The sequence below is a fragment of the Uranotaenia lowii genome, chromosome 2, assembly GCF_029784155.1.
Source record: "Uranotaenia lowii strain MFRU-FL chromosome 2, ASM2978415v1, whole genome shotgun sequence".
Taxonomy (NCBI): domain Eukaryota; kingdom Metazoa; phylum Arthropoda; class Insecta; order Diptera; family Culicidae; genus Uranotaenia; species Uranotaenia lowii.
Genome location: NC_073692.1, coordinates 72213067 through 72233097, shown reverse-complemented (window position 1 = coordinate 72233097; position 20031 = coordinate 72213067). Strand labels below are relative to the sequence as shown.

At 34.8% G+C, this 20031-nt stretch overlaps 1 protein-coding gene across 11 annotated transcripts in view; it reads left to right on the top strand.

The window, feature by feature from the left end:
- The first annotated feature begins 7616 nt into the window (after window positions 1-7616).
- The window catches only part of LOC129744001 (beta-1,3-glucosyltransferase-like), a 136166-nt gene continuing 123751 nt past the window's right edge, over window positions 7617-20031 (top strand). For 2 of the 11 annotated variants that reach the window (XM_055736291.1, XM_055736280.1), the window contains exons 1-2: window positions 7617-7741; window positions 16212-16893. In XM_055736291.1, the coding sequence (XP_055592266.1) occupies window positions 16770-16893 (124 nt within the window). In that variant the 5' untranslated portion in view covers window positions 7617-7741; window positions 16212-16769. Of the gene's footprint in view, window positions 8297-16211; window positions 16894-20031 lie in introns of all 11 variants that reach the window. The other 9 variants (XM_055736285.1, XM_055736287.1, XM_055736286.1 and 6 more) reach the window with 9 other exon arrangements.

The following is a 20031-nucleotide window of genomic DNA, read 5'->3' as shown; positions in this document are numbered from 1 at the left end:
TATAACTCTTGAACATTATTTTAATAAAATTTTTAATTTAAACAAAAATCGTTTTTTGCCTTAAACAACATGTATTTTTTTTTGTTAATTTGTGACATTTTATCAACGTTTTGGCATTCGTGTCAAGAAAAAAAAAGTGTTCTTAATAAATTTATTACCTAAAATATTTTCTAAAGAGACACTCTTACAACATGTTCAACCAAAATTTGAAGTATTATGATTTTTAAAGCTTGAGTTTGTTAAAATATGATTCTAAAATTAATTTTAAAATATCAATCAAAATCTGTACAGTGCACTTCATCACATGGCAGGAAACTTCCATGCTATTAAAGCTCTTGTTTGTATTGAATGAAAGGTAAACTTGTGAAAAGTGACTCAATTGAATCGAAAATATCAGATATTTCATTTCTAAGTTCCTTTATTTCTAGACATTTTGGAAACATTTGAAAGATTGGTAGTTACCTACATAGATATCAATTTATGATTTCAAAACATATTTGAAGTTTTCGATAACTTTCAGTAATTTCTGTACCTTTTTAGAGGTTGACTGATATATTTTCTAAAATATTCTAAGAAATTTCTGAGGTGTTTCTTGGATCTGTTATTTTGTTCAAGAATTGTCGTGTTAAATCATTTGTGAATATTTTTTCAAAAATTTCTTCCTTTTTGAACTTCATTTTTTTCTAGTAAATATTTCTATTGATTGATATATGAATCGTGCAATAAAGTCTGCAGTGGATCTCTTTGGAAATGTTTCATTTTTGAAGGTAAATTCTTTTTGAGTAAGTTTGAAATTCGAAAAATTTTATTCTACCTTGAAGATTAGTCGCGTAAATTTTTTGAGCTTTTTTGTGTTATTATCTTGAATCTTAAGTCAATTTTTCGCTAAGCTTCTTTCATTGCCAATTTTCTGTCAACATTTTGTCGTTTATCTATTTTCAATCTTTTATCATTATTTTGTCACTTTTTCATTAGGACCTACTTATTTTTAATTTTATGACCCTTCATGAAATGAAATTTCTGTAAATGTAAATCTCAACTCAATTTTAAGTATATTCTTAGAAATTTTCGTTGAACATGTGTTGGTTTTTCATTTGATTTTGTAGATTTCTCCCATATAACAATTTTGATTAAAATTTTTGGTTTCTGTTAGTTTATTTCGAATGGTTAACTTTTTTCAATATAATTTTAGACTTTTTCCACAGTTTTAGTGACATTGAGAAAATTCGGATTTGGGTGTACAGCATACACCCAAATCCTAATTTTTTCATTGTTCACACTATAGAGTGCAGTTTCAAAATATGTGGATTTTTATTTTCAAAGAAAATGGATAAACTGGAAGTTCTTGTCGGACTTAGTTTTCCTAGTCCTTCGGGTACGATCTTTTGGTTCCCTGCCATTGTTTCCTTAGAACTTTAAGATTCTGCGGACGCTATTCTTGAATCAACTAAGCTCATTTGAAATGTTCCTCTTTTGTCCAACGTATTGCTTTTCTACTAGTGAGACCAAGAGCCTTTCAAAAAACGTTTTTCAATGAATAGAATTGCCTTTGAAGCGTTTTATTTTAGTTTTAAAAGTCATTTTTAGTTAGTTTCGTCTTTACCTGGTCACTAATTTTACCCTAATTTCACTTCAAAGTAACTAAAATGCCCTACTTTTTTACCGCATGGTCGCTTCTAGCCCTGCAACAGGAAACGCATCCTGAGTGTTTGTTTTGATTGATTTTCGGAACACTGGCTGGATGCACTCCATGTGCCTGCGTCTATCCCACCAAAAAAATCTAGATGTCGTTGATCACCAACCTGATCTCATTCCAAACAGGCACCATTGCAGTTGGACCGTCTGATATCTTGCCCAAACGCACTATTAAGTACCTAGGGGTGATTATCGACGACAGACTCAGCTTCACGAGTCATGCCGACTACATGTGTAAGAAAGCGGCAATGGCCACAGACGCACTCACATGGATGATGTTGAACTCCTCGATAATCCGCAGTAGTAAGAGGAGAATACTGGCAGGCGTGACCATGCATTCAGCGGCTGATGAACCTGCGGGTTATCAGTGAATACCGAACCATCTCGTCCGAAGCCGACTGCGTAGTGGCGGGCGTTTAGCCTATCTCTGTTTTGCTAGAGGAGGATGTCTATTGCTACGACAATAAAGACACGCTCAACGTACGAGGACTCGATGGCAGTACTGGCAGCAGCTGTGGGACAACTCAGTGAGAGGGAGGTGAACCCATTGTCTGATCCCGCATATCGAGAGCTTGATCGGAAGAAGACACGGTGAAGTGGACTTGTTTTTACATGTAGCTTCGCTAGGAAACATGTCTGTCCGAGATTTGCGGCGGTACGTACCAATATACTTGTCGTCTGTGGACTCGACACGACAGCAGACAACGTGGTGCAGAGGATGTGTACGGACTCCAACATTTGGCATGCGGTCAGCGATGGGTTCATCCGGATCATCGCTGTCAGAGTCAACGGCAGTCCGCGAACGGTGTAGGATGACTCGATCGACGGGGAACATCTGACTAGTGTGCGTTCGATCCCTTGATCGAAGCTACAAAGATGCGTAGCGGAGGTCATGAGTGCGCCGCGAACGCGTGTAGAATACCCCTCCGCCGGGGAGTATTCGAGTAGTGCCGCTTCCTAAGGGGAAAACTGCAGGGATAAGACTATACCTTCCTCGTAGCGGACTTTGCAGGAAGAGGGTTAACCACTGTCGGGAGGGTCTCACGGGTAAAGAGGTTCTCGATACAGGACGAGCCTCTCAAGTCTGTGCCGTGACAGGCGTGATTCCAGGACAAGTTGCTCTCGATCTGGCACACGACGGGCAGAAAAGCCGCGGGCCGAAAAACCTACAGTTGCCAGCCAAAGGGATAAATGCTCCACCTTCGAGGAGTACCCGAGTAGTGCGGTTCCCAACGACCGAAGCTGTGGGTATAAAACTTGACCTTCTTCGCAAGGGAAATCGTTGGGAAAGGGTTATTCCACGATCGGGGAATACCCACGGGTAGAGTGGCTCTCGACGCCAAGTGAGCCATTCGAGTCGGTGTAGGATGACGTCATTACGAGCAGAGGTCAGATCTCGAGTCGCTAGAGGAGAAATCGGGCCTTGAATCGTGCAGAGGAGAGATAAACCTCGAGTCGATGCGAGGAGGGGTCGGATCTCGAGTCGCGGAGAGGAGAGGTTTATGTGGGAATCTGAAGTCATTGCGAGAATATGACGGTTCTTAAGTCGATAGAGGAGAGTTCGGACGTCATGTCGAGGTTTTGCTGAAAGTGATCTCGTCAATGAGTATTGCCTTGGAGAGCACTAGAGCGGATAGACCTCCCACTATTGAAGCATATTTTGTTAAAAAATTAGAGGTGGAAACTAGGTCTGCGGTCCCAGGTGGAGTTTTGGGAGTAGGAGTTATATAGGGAGTATATCATGAGTCTTCCCATTGTACCCAGAGTAGCAAACTGCGGGAACGCGGTGGCTTACCGTGCCTTGGAATACTATCCGTAAACCAGGATTTACCACCTTGGGTTACCAACCAAAAAAAAACCCCTGCTATTGTATGATGTCTAAAGTTTGGGATTACCCCTTAGTATGTATCGGCCTGGGAGCTTGAGATCAGTCTTTTAAAATACCGTCAAACGGGGCATCATGCAAAAGCAGGGTTAAATGCAACATTTGTATACCACAACACTCATTCAATTTTTGTTTCAATATACTGCAATAAAGTTATCATTGAATGATAAGAAAATGATGATGACATAGTTTTTAACATCGTGAAAGAAATTTATAGAGTTTTTGGTTCTCATAAAAAATTTAAAAAATCGAGCAATAGATGTCGCAAATTTTAACATTTTTCAATTGCGTTAAAAGTTTAGCCAGTATGACGGATTGGCTTAATGATATCACCTATAAACTTTATATTGCTTTTATTATCCTATTCCAACAGTGTTGGGGTGAAAATATTTTTCGGAAAATCACCAAGTTTTTTTTAAATAAATATTTTTATAATTCAGTTACCTGTCTAGGGCAAAATGCTACAAAATGAAAATCAGAACTAAACCTCGTAAATCTTATTTCCATATGCTGGGATATGATTGTTTTGCATTATGCGTATGTTAACATTCAAATTTCATCAATCCTAAGATTTATTTTTATGATTTAAGATAATAGAATATTTGTAGTATTTTTTTACCCCTAAATGTATGCAGCAAACTTACACTTTTTCATTAAAAACATTTTTGACAGAAAAAAATGTAAAATTTTCTTCGAACAAAACTAAAAAATACTGCAATTGGTGCTTTAGGCGTTATGGCATCACAAATGTATCAAAAGATATAAATTTTCAAAAGTTTTCATTTGATTTTTCATTAATAACAGATTTTGTTGCAACTTACCCCTTTTTCTTATTAGGGTGAAAATCGCATGTTTTTGTAAATTTAATAATAACTGGCAAAACCTATATTCTAACTGCGTTAATTTGATGTTCCATCAACCTTAAAACTTTTGATGTACAAGAGGTTTGGTTATCTGTGGGAATTAAGATTTTAGAAGCGATTGAAGTTGAAAAGTGTTGCATGTTGCCCCAGTTGACGGTATGCATTTTTGTTTCTAGCATGCATTTTATTATTCATGTACATATGCCTTTTTTAACTAAAAACTTTAATCAAATAGTCTGACCGTTAAATAAATATATGCAAACTTTGTTATTGTACATGTTATTGTAGATCGGAGGTTGATTTGAAAGCCTTTATGTTAAAAGATTTATTATTTTAAAACTAAGCTGTAATCTTTAGAATTCACTTTTCAAGCATATAAGTTATATTTTTTATTAATACATGAATCTTTAGTTCCTATGTTCAAAAGTGGCGAATTTGTCATTGTAATTTAACCTTGTTAAATCATAATTACACTAGTTCATAAATTAAAAAAAAATGACTGATCCATATTTCTGATGTAAAATTGGGCACTGAAAAAATATCAACAGGAAAGTTCTTGAGTTATGCTCCAAATATGAAACTTTGGAAAAGAAAAAAAAGTACTTAACTTAGATCCAAATATCTCGAAATGTATCACATTAATTGCTGCTAGGCAGAAATAATAGAAGTGCCACTAGGTAGTCTAACAGTGATATTAAACTACCTGTTGAGGCTATTGTTGTCATCTCTGATCTGATACATTTAGAACCTAAACCCGTAGAATTCCGTCGAAAAGCCCACTTAAATGTGAGTTGAATTAAAAAACTGTAATCCTAACTGAATCAAAGCAATCGAAAGATTCCTTTTAATTCAACCACGGTAAATACCGTGGTTGAATTAAAAGGAATCTTTCGATTGCTTTGATTCAGTTGAATGATTCAACCAAGTAGGCTCACAACACAACAGAGTGTAATCCTAAGATATCCACTAATTTGAATTTACTCTCTTCTAGTTTGAAGCTTTAATAAATATTGCTTTCGGAAAGTCGCTTTTTTCTACAGGAACAGGTTGCTTTTTCGTAACACCTTAAATTTTTTCAAACATTTACTGAGGAAAGGAGTAGAAAGCATGATTATTAATTGCAGAATATTTCAACGACATAAGTGACTACAATTAAAAGTTTATTAAAAAACTAGAGCCCATGTTTCGGGGTAACTTTGATTTTATCTTATCGCAACATCTTCAAAACTAATTTATAATCGAATGATGTACAATGATGCGGCACTAAGCAAGCTGAAGATCACTTTTAATGTGAAATCAGGCGCTGAAACCGAAAATGATATTCAAAAAAATCTCAGTAGAACAGTTTTTGAGTTAAACACCAAATATGAAACTTTGAAAAAATAATAACTAAGATAAGCTAAGCTAAATATGAAAATTTGAAAAAAAAAATTAAAAAAACACTTGTACATAGATTTAAATATCTCAGACTAAACATTAAATTGAAATTATTTTTTTTCTTATTGAAAGTGAATAAATTTCTATCGATCAACTGAACTTTACTTTAACGTATGATCAACAATATGTTGATATTAGTGAATTTATGATAAAAAATGCATTTTAGAGCAAATTCATTTTATGCCCAAAATACAATCTTTGTATTAAGAAAAATATTCGTAAAAAGCAATCAGTCAATGAAGAAAAAAGTTATTAATGAAAAGTAATGTAATGTAAACGTGTACAAAATTTGGTGACAATCTATCAATTGATTTTTGAGAAAGTGTCAAAAACAAAACACTGACAACAGTTTTTGAACAGGATCGAAAAAAAATCCAGAAATTTCTCAGTGGGAGACCCAAACACAATTGGAAATGAACTATTCAACCAAAGTTCGTATGGCAAATCGTTGAAAGAATCATAGAGGATCTAACAGTGAGCTTAAATTTGAGGTTAAAGTGAAGATGATTAATTCCACGAAGTTAAGGAATATTAGGGAATGACTGCTTTGTCTCGTTGACTAATGAACAGGTCTGACTTCATTCCTATCTTTTGGAAAAGCTCCCCTCCGATAAAATAAACAAAATTGAAAATACGGTGGCCAAATCGTGCTCAAAATATCTGGACCGCTAGTGGCGGGCTGTTCGAAAAATATCTTACAGGACAACAAAACGAACTTATTAGCGGGCATCTGGCAGGTTTCCAGCCTGAGGAGACTGACGATTAGTGGAAACAGCAAATTAGTCAGTAATTCATAACGATTGACACGAAGAATGGCTTTAAATATACGAAGAAGACTGCTTCCAAATGCGACCGTTTCCCTTGCATAGTACCCACAAAGCTTATACTTTGGCTGGGGTGGATCTGGAATTGTGCCATTACGGGAAAACTATGGTGAAGTGATAAAAAGTCAAATATGTTGGTTTTGTGTCGAAAAAAGGACAATCAGGTAAATTTGACATAAGTTCGACCAATTTAAAAACATTGAATAATTTTGAAGGTCAAGCTACAGGAAACAGAAAACGTAATCAAAAAATAGCCTTGATTTGGAAAAAGATGACTCAGGTGGTGCCCAAAAATTCAAGTCGTGAAATTTATTCATTGATCGCTATCTATAAAACCGTCTGACAGAACGTCTCAAAAATTAGCACATGTAAACAATACATTACTAAGCAGCTTCGATGAAAAGTTCAATAATGCATTCAAAAGATATTCACAAAACAAAGTGTTGCATTTTTTCGAATACACTCCTTAAACATGTTCTCATCAGAGGATTCCTCAATAGATGATGCTGGGGGCAACTCTCATGCCTAAACATTAAAAATAAAGGACGAGTTGGTAGAATTATGGTATGCTTAGATGAACTGCTTAACATAAAGACGGATTCATCCTAATGAACCTCATAAACATTTCGCACGTGATTCCAATGTTTGTTTTCATTTTTACCGGCACCCGAAGTCAGTTTCCGTTGTTCGAAGCCGGCATTTCCACGTGGCCCGAAGAATCCAACGCACGCGCCCTGTTGTTCGTTTTTTCCGACAATCAGAATGAACGTTGTTTGTTTACGTTCCGAACGAAGCTAACAGCTGATTTTCCCCAAAGCGGTGGAAAAATACTCCTCCCCACGCGAGCAGACCACCCTCCAACCGGAAAACTGTGGTAATCAGCTAGCAGCAGCTGCTTCCGTCAGTCAGTCGATGGGGGCGGCTAAGACGAATTGGACGCATTTTCCGGTTTCGCGAGTCCGGAACGGAGACAAACGTGAATTGCCTACTTTCCGGCGCTTAAGCGGAAAAACGAAACAGTGACACCCATTTCGTAGGTAATTGTGCCCGGTTGAAACTTGGAGGCAAACAAGAAGAATTGCCAGGTGAAAACGGTGAAAGAGTGAAAAATGTTTGCATTTGCTGTAGTTAGTTGTCCTGTTGAAAGGCTGATGTCGCTTGGTTTGGCGGTGTGTCGCGTATTGCTTGCATAAATAGCAGCGTATACGTTATTTATTATGAGCTGCACCGGAAAATTGAGCCCTTCGATGCGACACACGTGTGCTGGCTCAGGCTCAGGCTCAGCCCAGCCAGATATGTCCTCACCACACGACAAAACGTGGGTCATGAAGGCTTTCTACCATTCGTTTCCGCCTGTCAGCTCGTTCTTTGCTCCAAACAATAAAAACAAAAAGAACAGAAACGATCAAGGGTGGATTTAAAATGTATATTAATTAAAAATGATTGTTTGTGGTGCAATTCCGCGGTTGACTATTGGACACCGATGGAGATATACGAACGAACGAACGTGTACCAGGCAACTGGAATCAACTGCCACATGTGAATCGACAGCAGAAATATCCTGCTCAATACATATCGAATTTGTGAGTGAGGTGAAGTGCAAAATTATTCGCGGTTTGCACGATGCATTCGTGCGAGGCACATTTATATTTCTCTTTTTTTTCTCCCAAACCACCTCCCATAGGTATTTACGTGCTGGAATTGGGTGCGCTACGAAATGAGGAAAAATAATTTCCCAACCCAATGTCAATATTTACACGAATATTGACTGATTTAATATTAATACTTTGTGGTACTTTTTATACGAGTGATGTCGTTTGCCGTCGTAGTCGTCGTCGTTGCAGGTTGAGTGAAATCCAGAAATGGTGGTTTGGTGACGGATGTTTGAGCAGAGAAAAAGCACCACATCCCGTCGCAAAAAAAAAGTAATGGAAAGTTTCTTCCGCAGTGTGTGTTGTATCCAGTTGAGCGACATGTTTCTTTGAAATGTCATGTAGAAGTTAAACGATTATTTCCGATTTATTCCACAATTTCCTGTACTAATTTATTTACAGAAAATTACCATCAAGTCGCGGAAAACTTGTAAAGAAATTCTTCTAATTTTAGCAGACAACTAAATAGGTTACAGTAAATCGAAAGAATATATGAATTGTTATCTTTAAATTGAAGTACTGTGCAACACTTTTCAACCTCAATGGATTCTAAAAAAGTTATATCGACAGATAATCATACCACTTGTGCATCAAAAGTTTTAAGTTGGATCATCAAACTGACGTAGTCAGAATATCCATTGGTTTCACCAATTATTTTTCATTTTCTAAGTACAGGCGATTTTTACCTTTCATGAAAAAGAAGTAACTTGCAACAAACTTTGTTTTTAATGAAATATCAAATGAAAACGGTTGTACTCCATTTACCCGAAAACCATTGCCCAGAATGAAAAATCCCCAGAATTCCAATCGCCAGAAAGAACCATTTTCCAGAATTTTTTTCACCATAATGAACCATTTACCAGAATTTTTTTCGCCAGAAGAACCATTTCCCAGAAAATTGAAAACATTTATCCCTACTAGAAATTAATAAAAAAAAAGGAATTGTTTAAAAAAAATGGGGTTTCATAACTCTATTCTTTTGCGGCAAAGCCGCAACCAACGAGGATGAAGGGGCTGAGGCGGCACAAAGCCGCCGAAGCTCCCAAATCCGAGGTGGCCGCCGACCCGCCGTCGGAAGCGGCGGCCCCATTACATTGGTCTAGGTCTGCCGGAGCTTCCTAGGTCTGCGTGAAAGCTAGGGGTGATCCCTTAGCCCCGTCCGCCACGCGACAGCGTGAAGGACAAAACGTCTTTCAAGTTCGAACGCGCAGCGTGAGGAGTCGGATACCAAAACGGTTTTTTAAAGGACCATGGTAAGCATTGAATAAATTAAAGTTCCATAAACCATAAACAAAGCACAATATTGGTTCTAAATTAATTTAGTTGGAAAATTTCAAAGTTGTAGTTTCATTAAAAAAAATCATTTTGAAAAAATGAATTTCGAATCATATGAAATTTACAAGAATTAATTAGAAAAAAAAAACAAATAAAAATACAAGAGGTAAAAATCTGGTATTTGTGCCATTCTGGGAAATGTTCCATTCTGGGTAAAAAAAATTCTGGGAAATGGTCCATTCTGGGAAAAAAATTTTGAAGAGTATAAAAGTTCATTTTTACCAATTACTTCGATAAATGTTTTTTAGCAATTTAGTGCTTTTTTAGGTCTCTTCCAGTAATAGGCACAAGATCCTAGTAGTCCTTAGTAGTTTTTTATTCCAACTTTTTAAGCTGGATCTAGTGCCTATATTAGACAAAATCTTTAAGATGCATCGACACCAAATACCAAAATCCAAAAAAAAAAAAACAACATAAATTTACAAAAACAGTGGAATACTACAAAAACGTTTACATAATAATATGGAAACCTATATTTTGTTTCACGAAACTTATAGGCTATATACATAAATTTTTCAGTTCATTCTTTAACTGGAACAAACATTGTTAACAACAAAAGTCAGGAAATTTTGGTTCAGGGTAAATATTAAAAAACAATTATTCAGAAATTGAGATTTACGAAACAGATAAAAAACTATTAGTTAATAATAAAGATCCTCTGATCATCACTTGATTAGTTTCAAATCTCGCTATTAGAATTGTAGAACAGAAATTAAACAAATAAATTTTCAAAGAAAACTTAAAGTAAGAGGTTAGTTTTTTAATAACAATTTTCAACGCAAAAAGATATGAAAATCCTTCGCTTTTAAAAGCGTACACAAAACAAGAAATCTCATTTGGGACGTTGGAAAAAATCAGTTTTAACACTAGAAAGACCGCACCAGTCAAAATGACTGGTTGGACACTTTGTTTGTTGAATATCTATTCAACACTTCGCTTTAAAAATACGACTTTTCATGAATTTTGAATCTCCACAAAACTATTTATTTTTTATTTCACTAGCTCTTTCAGTAAGCGAGAAAAATTTCGCCATGGACACTCGGACCGTGACCAGTCAAAATGACTGGTAAAATTCACAACCCTATAACTCAAGCAAGTTAAATTTTTTTCACTTGCTTTTGGTTTCATTTGCAATCTACATTAAAGACAATGAGCCCTAGTTGGTTTATGGTGTGCAGAAGTGTGTCATTCGGTATAAAATTATTGATTTTCGATGCGAGGTCATGAAGATTTGTAGAAAAAGTTCTCGGATTGACCGCTGTGCGGCGCTTTAAGTACTTGACTACCAATTTTTTTGGTCTGTTTTGTTGCTCAACTATAACACTGAGTAACAAAAAAAGATTTTTTGAAAATAGTTTTCCAACTGAATTAGACTAATATTGACGCCCTGAGTCCGAAAATGACCATGGTTTTGTTCAATCAGGACAGGATATTAGAATACTGTATCTCAAAAAGTTGACCTGATACAGCAAAATCAATGTGATATTCTAACTCAGGACACAAAAATTAGTCTAAATCAGCTGAGAAACCCCAGAATATTTTTTGGTTGTCACCCAGTGTAATCAGACTTTCTGTCAAAATTTTGCGAAATTTGATCAAGATTTGTAAAAGTTATGTTAGATTATATACATGTCCATTCGAGTAATCGAGTAGTTTAAGCTGATAAATATGTTTTATACTAAACTAGAATGAGTAAAATAATTATGAATTGTGTACTCATTTATTCAAATTTGGAGACATCAGCTATGAAACTGAATAATTTAAATGATATTTCAACATGGGTGCACGGATTATTTTTTATATGTTGGTTATCCACCATGGGTGCACGGATTCACCGCAGTTTCTGCCCAAGTATGTATTCATATGCACTCTTAGATTATTAGGCTCGACAAATTTCCAATGCAAGTTCACTTACTTATTCTGGCACCCGTGTATATACCTGATCAGCTGGCAACTGATTGAACATTCTTATTATAAGAGGAAACACATCTTACCTGTCGGAAACTTATGGGGTTTGAACCCAAGAGTTTTCTTGCCGATGCCGGGATTCGAACCCAGTACGCCTGGCATACCTAGACCAGACTCGCGCCAGCCTATCCACCATCGGCCACATCGGCGCTAAGATATTTCAACATGGGTGCACGGAATGGCTGTAAATTCGCCGTTGTAAATTATATAGAAATAAATAGTTTTCAAAAAGCTTCAGAACACAAAATATTTTTGAGTTGGATATGATAGATATTTCAAATGCAATATTGGTCAATCAAAAAACTTTTAAGGAAAAACAAATCAAGGTGTACATTTGACCATGTTGATTCATTATTTTTATTTTCACTGTTTTCCGTCGCACGACATAACTTGATGCATATAATTCCTGAAATTCACTCCGTCCATGGTAACTGTTTTCCAATCTCTTGGATGTTGATCAGATCTTATCAGATAAATATACGATTGAAAAAACCTGTTTTTTTTTTTAAATAAATAAATAAATTTTTAAATTGCGACCCAGATATGGGTCTTGACTCAAACATTCAGTCAGCGAAACTTTTTTTTTTTGTAGATCGATTTTCTCTTATCTAGTTCCTTAAATTTCATCTAAGTTGGATTCATTTCTCTACATAATAAATAAATTTATTATTTCAAGATATAACTGAAATATTTCTTTTCCAAAAAAATTTAAATTGTTATTTAAATAATTATGTCTTAACATGAAAGACATGGTTTCGACTTTGGTTTAGTTAAGATTTATAAAAATGCTTTTTAAAAATTTACAAAAAGTCCAATATTTGATTAAAACGCGGTGAATCCGTGCACCCATAGTGAAAAACCATGTATATAACACAAATTTTGATTTGAATCTATAAAAGTCCTTATTATTTACCTTTAGCATGCAAAAAATTGATTTTGGATGAATGGCGGTGAATTCGTGCACCCATGGTAAATTGCTCTACTTATAGAAAAAATATGCTTCAAATCCTACAATATCAGGTATAATTTATAGGCAACGTGTTGAAAAATTACCGAGCGATGGATGCTAGAAAATATCTACTAAACAAAACTGAAGTGAAACCGTGCCTCCATTGTCAATACTCATAGCCATCTAACATGATTTTATAATTAAATTGATAATGTGTTTTAATTTTTTGATAATTATTTGAAATATTCATTTTATGCAATACACGCATCCGTCAACTATGCCAAAATGAGGTGATTCCGTGCACCTATGGTGAAAAAATTTTTCCGTTTTATAACAAAAATGTTATTGAATAAATAACAAATTAATTTCAAAAGAAAAAAGTTAAAAATATTATGATATAAAAAATTTCCCCTTTACCAGTCATTTTGACTGGTCACGGTCCGAATAGGTATATTCAATTTGCCGGTCCTTCTAGTGTTAAAGATGAAGCCCCATATTTAGCCCTCTGAAGCATGAGTTTTTTAAATGAGTTAAACAATTGGTTCAGTGATAATCTTTTTAAATTCGAATGACAGAGCCTGTTAAGATTTGAAGCCGTTATTTCCAGTTTTATTAAAGTCAAGGCCCATCAAAGTTAAAAAATATTTCCAATTTGCAATTGTTGATTTATTTCAGTGCAATTTTGTAAATTTCATCCAAACATTGTCCATTGTTCGTGATAGACTCAGATTAGAAAATTTGTAAGAATATCCAAAGCTGGTGAAATGGCAGCAATTTTTCATAAACTACTTTTTTTTAAATAAATAAATTTCATTTTTACAATTTTTTTTTGGCATATTTTGTTCGACATCTAACACAAACGTTGAAATACCCTGAGTCAAATTTGTTAAATTTTTTTAATCATTTTAATCTAGACAATTTTTTGTATCTAGAATGTTTATTGTGAATTTTGACTCAAAACGCGTTTCCGAGGTTTCGGAATTTTATTTAGTATTGTTTTAAAACACGCTATGCAATAAGTGGTTGGATCGAAATTTCAACCAAAAAAAAATTAATTAAAATTAATACTGATGTTATGAAATCGTTTGGTACATCTTTGTACCTGAACATAATCACATTTTCGTAGATGATGGAAAGAATTAGTGAAACATGAGCTATCACAGAACGAAAGAACATAAGCCGTAAATATCATGAATTTTTCGAAAAAGATACAACGGCTCACCGGCAGGACTTGAACCTGCAATCTCCGGTTCAAGTTCTGCCGGTGAGCCGTTGTATCTTTTTCGAAAAATTCATGATATTTACGGCTTATGTTCTATCGTTCTTTGATAGCTCATGTTTCACTAATTCTTTCCATCATCTACGAAAATGTGGAATTAAAATTAAAAATTAAGATAAAGAATACCGCCCATAATCGATTGAGAGAAGGATTTCGCATAAACAGAAAATAAAAATTTAAATGTTTGCAATTAATTTTTTCAGAGTTCACTTTTTCACAGTTTTTTTTTAATTTTTAAGTAAAATCATATTTTGTATAAAGTTCAATCAAAAAATTTAAATGAATGAAGTTTATATTCAAGATCATGAGAAATCCAATATACAGATTCAATGTTTTGTCAGCTTCAGCTAATAAAGGGGTTAAAATTATCAACAAAAATATTTCGTTGAGAAAATCAAATTGCAAGAGATCGAAGACCAACGATTTTAAATGCTAATTCAATTTCAAAGTTTTTAATTTGTATCCAATGTCAGTCAATTTTTATTTCAGAAAAAGAAAACATCCACAGAATTTAAATAATGGAATTTATTTTTATGAAAAATAACTGTGGAAAAAGAAACATGTTGTTTTTCCGTTAAAAATATCCAGGGAATTCAATGTTTTATCTAAACTTTAACTTTAACTTTAACTAAATTAATATTGTAGTTTTATCAAGAGCCAAATTTCAAACTTAAACCATGAATTGGGATCGAGATTCTGAGAATTTGGTTTCAACTGTAACATTTCAATCTAATGATTTTACTTTTGAAAATTTGATTTAAAATAAAAAACGTGCTGCCAAGGCTGCCTTGACAGAAACATTTATTTGGACAAAAGTGTTAATTCAAAATAATATATTTTTCATCACGATAATTGATATATTGTTGAAGGTTGAGTAAAAAGTAGTGAGAAAAACTGAATTGCATAAGTTTTCAGGCTACACATATCTAATAACTAATGATGAAAACAACAGTATTGCTTAAAACCATAGCCGAGCCCAAAAAAACCATCGATTTATGAACAGGAAAGCGTTTATTTAATTAGTGATTTTGGAATTTTTGTTTATAAAAATGTCCTATTTTTGAGTACAATTTGCCTTGGAATGAGCTCCCAAAAATGTCCGATTACCGAGCGTGTTCGATTAAAAAGCGTCCAATTAACGAGCCGGTACTGTGTTCTCATTTATTGTTAATATCTTTAAATTTGCTCGAGAGATTGACAAAATTAGCATTAAATCAGTTTTTTTCAAGCCTTCAATTGCTTATAAGAAAATATTATGTGTTCAATTTGCTCGAGAGATTGACAAAATTAGCATTAAATCAGTTTTTTTCAAGCCTTCAATTGCTTATAAGAAAATATTATGTGTTCAAATCTAATATGCTAAATTAACCAAGTTTTAGAACAAATTCAAATATTTTTAACATGCATCAATGAAAATAAATTTCCTATTTTCCTACTGGAGGATTCCTTATACGAATCTAGATTACCATTTCATTATACAAAAACTTTTCATGTAAGTAAAAGAACTTAAAAATAAATAAGTAAAAAGTAAAAAGAAATATTTTCTGATTTTTTTTCAATTCATCTATTCTCTGAGCAAAACTATCATAGAAAAACGGTATCCATTATTTATCAAAACTTTGAAAAATATAAGTAATCGATAAATGACAGCCAAAATTTATTCCCAAACAATATCTTTTTCGATCTCCAAAAATATATATATAATGAGAATCGAACGCACTGTAGCATTTATCTCGGCTTGCTAGTCCGATATCATACCCAGTCTTGCCTGTCGGTCTTGCCTTATCTGGAAATGACTCTCACCCATATCAGGAGAAGCTGAATGAAAGTAATATATAATATTGATTGCAACTAAGGTAATCATGCCGAAATTTTTCCGCACCTGGATGCCCAGATCATCCGGTTTATTTTATTTAAAAAACTGGCAATATCCGGATATAATATTTCGAAATTTTCAACAAAAAATCTAGACAATATGCAGACAAAAGTTGGCTAAACCTACATACAAACCTAATCATATGAAGCTCCCAAAAAATCGTTGATTTTCAAAAAAAAACTGCTAAACTGGGCCAGATTGGATCATTCCCAAATTTTGTTTCAAATATCCAGATAACTCCGGGGACAACCCAGTGATCTAGCAATCTTAAGAGTAACATAAGAAGATTGCCTTTGAACATGATAACAAAAGGGGCAAAATGTGCTCCATTGAAAAATTAAATAACATCTGATAGCTCTTGTTTTTACGGTCGAAAATTCCAAGATTAATGATACCTTTTTCCTATTTAATACACTATATCGGAGAATTGTTACCTTTCTCATTTCAGGTGTATTAAATTATTACAAAAAAGTGTTTAGGTAATGTGGTAGTGAAATAAGTGAGACCAACTTTCTATGATTCCAGCCAAAAACAATTTCCGACTAATAGTGATACACGTACAAATGAAAACAAAACATCCAAGTGCAATGGGAACAAATGGTTAAACAGAAAATCTCCATCTTTTGCTGCAATTGTTCCGACACTCCAGCGAATCAGCACAATAATAGGTTCCGTGCTAGCTTAAACCGAATTATTCATGAAGATCTCCCCCGAGTGAATCCTGAACTGAAAACGTGTGGGCAAACAAAACAGTCGTCAGTTAATCCCGAGCACAATCCTACAATGAATCGTCATCATAAACCGTAATGAAACAAACACTCGTATTCGGGACGACCGACGTTTTCCGGCACCGTGCTTTCTTTTCCGTTTTTTTTTATTTCACCAGTCCAAAGAAGGTCACTCGCGAAAGGCCGAATAATGCCGAATTATCTCAAACTTTCGGTACCCGGCGTCCCGAAAAACGTTGCTCGACATTAATGAAATGGTGATTTAATAGGCATTAATTATGCATTCGTCACCGGTGGTGATCTTCAGCGACATGCTACCGGGTGCGGTGGTTTGGCTGTTGCTGCTGCTACTGACAGCATTATCGGCGGATGCTGAAGGAGCGTTGCCCAAAACGGCTCTCGGTAAGTGAATTTTACTGATTTCTTTTGCTGGGCAGGAATTATTCATCATTTTAATAAACACAAAAAAATGTTAAAAACATTTATTTATAACAGTATATCGTTCCGAGACTGCAAACTTTTCCTTGCTGAACTATAACATTCTTAATAACACGAAGAAAAAAGACGACTGTTGTTCCAATTATTTCAGCTAGTTATACCAATCATCAATATGTAGTTGATTTTTTCGCAATCAACTATAAATACAATAGATTCAATTACAAACTGCTGATTGACCCAATGCAATCAACTGTGAATAAAACAGATTCAATTGTTATGGTATAATTGATTCAGCTGTAAATATGATAGATTCAACTTCTGTCCAATGTTTTTCTGTGTGTTTTCTCGATGTTTTCGTTTTTTACATAAGGAAATATAAGGTGCAAGACCGGGATGGGGGGGGGCGTATTATTTCCTATGCTATGATAAGAATTTTTTTCAACCATTTTCCACCCAAGCAAAGGAAAATTCTTATTCAAACATAACTATTTGTGCATATTAAAAACGCCCTTGATATATCACATACACAAACATTTGCATTGTGCCTTTTTTTCTATATATCTAACGATGAACACGGCCGTTTTTGATTACCTACTTTTAATAGAAAAAATAACACGATTCATTTCGAAAATTACTAAAGAACCCTTTTTGAATTAGAGCGCATCCACCAAATGTAGTTCGAATCCAACAATAAAGCTTATAAAAAATACATCGAGCTCGACAAAATCGTTTAAGATCTTAACAAAACGTTTGAATTACTTTCGAAATTTAGTTATGTTACATTGATGGTAAGTTTGACATTAGGAAACTCACTTGAAACGATGTGTGGAAATCTCATAACTCAATTTTGATCAATGAATAAATTCCATTAACACTTGAAATATTGCACGATGCTTTTTTATGTTTGAGTTCATCATTAAACTTTTAGTAGTTGCCATCATTTACGACTAACGTGATGATTTTCCAATGATTTCAGTTGGATGAGTATTAGCTTTACATTATGTGAAATCAAGGAAAAATAAAAAGGCACCTGTTCGGACCATCCCAAAATCAGATCTAGAAGCAGCAAAAGTCAATAAAAAGCGTTTACACGGTGAAATATCCCTATTACAATCCGGATGCCGTCATCAAAAGGCAACCGAAAGTCTAGATGAGGCAAATAGAAATTCGCTGCTGCATTTTTACAGCATTTTTTAACTTTTCGACAAAAAAGTACAGGTTTTGAAAAGAATTGTAATTGTTTAATATAAAAACTAGTACTAAAACCAAGCAAAATCAACAAAACTATTGTCTTATATATAAAAATGGAGGCGTTTTCTTTGTAACACCATCACGTATGGTCAGTCGGAATGAAGTGAAATTTGGTATCCGAGGGTTTTTGGGTCAAAGATGGTTTGTATAATAGTTTCAAGAATCACACTTTTTATGGAAGGGGGGTCCCCATACAAAATTATCTCTTTTTCACATCTTCTTATATATAAAAATGGAGGTGTTTTCTTTGTAACATCATCACCATTCGGTCGGTCGGAATGAAGTGAAATTTGGTATTCGAGGGTGTTTTGGGCCAGAGGAGGTTTGTATAATAGTTTCAAGAATCTCACTTTTTATGGAAGGGTTAAAGTACTGTAAACATTTTCCAACGATTTATTGAGGAATGGGTAAAACGAAGTTTACCGGGTCAGCTAGTTTTATATATAAGGTATGCTCAGTTTTATAAAATTTTAAAACCTGTTCAATGAAAAACTTTTTGAAAGACTTAAAAAAATGTTTTATAATGATCATTTAAGAAACAAAATTTGTTTATCACTGGTCGGTAATTTAATCAGACCAATTTGAACTTTGAGCGAATGAAAACTTGAGATTTTCCGCTCCATTTTCTTATTGCGTTGTGGTTGAAAATAACCATTTTCTGCCACATGGGAAAAAAATCGCATTGGAGTTCGATCTATTTACCATCGGTGGTGAATTTGTTCAGTTCTAACTGCCAATCAAAGCAATCGGGAATGGAAAAAGTTCACACACCAGAATGAACGCTAACGATTGCAACCCCGAACGAATGAACTTTGACAAGCTTTGGGTAAACGAACCGAAGCACGACACATTCGCCGCAGTAAACTGGATCGCTTTTTATTTTCACCACGGACAAACACAATCACCTAACGATTGCAATCGCGTGCACTCCCAGCTCCCGTGCACTCCAACGTTGTGTTTTTTACGATATGTCCTCAACTTTGCCATTTCCATTTCAGGAAAGAAATAAGTCGGATGTCTGACAGGAGTTCGAAGCAACTAGATACATATTTTGGGTACAAAACAGATATTATCAGTAGCCATGTGGCCAAACATCGGATTTTTTAAAACAACTTTAAAAATTTTTAAGTTGAATAAAATTTATAATAATAAAATCTTTCGTGCTGAAAATCGGAATAAATTCCCGAACTTTCCGAAACCAAGTTCGAATACGCATGAAGTTATTCCTATGTATCGAAATAGTACACGTGTAGTACACTTATTAGCTCAAAGTGTATGTTCGGGGGGAACAAACCAAAATTTGCCTCGGATGGATGGACGAGGTCGTTGACCCGCTTCCAAGCTACCTTTTGTTATCCGTGTGGCACGTTCGCAGAGTGTTCATCAACCAAGTATAGAATCCACGTTTTTGGTTTTATAAATTTTGTTTATTCGCGGCACAATTAATAAATTCAACGTTTTTAGGGAAACACAAAGTCTATTAACACTATTTATTCTTATTTTAACAACTTTTGAACTTAAAATTAAATCATGCTAACTATACAAAAAAACTATAAACTGGAGTGGCCGATTGCCTATCTTCGTGCATCGTCATGCACCGGAGATCCGAATCCAACTGCCGAATACCGCCGAAATCCGCCGACTCGATACTGCTGCCGCGAATTGTGAACTCTCCGGAGTTCCATCCGCGATATTTTCCCTTATCAGAGAGTCTTCGCCGTCATTATCACCCGTCCTTATCGGTGATGATACTCTGATGATGGATGATGATGCACTCGCTGAGAATGGGTGACGAAACAATAGACCGATAGGCTGGAGGGAGATCATGGTCTGGATCAACTGCATTGTTTC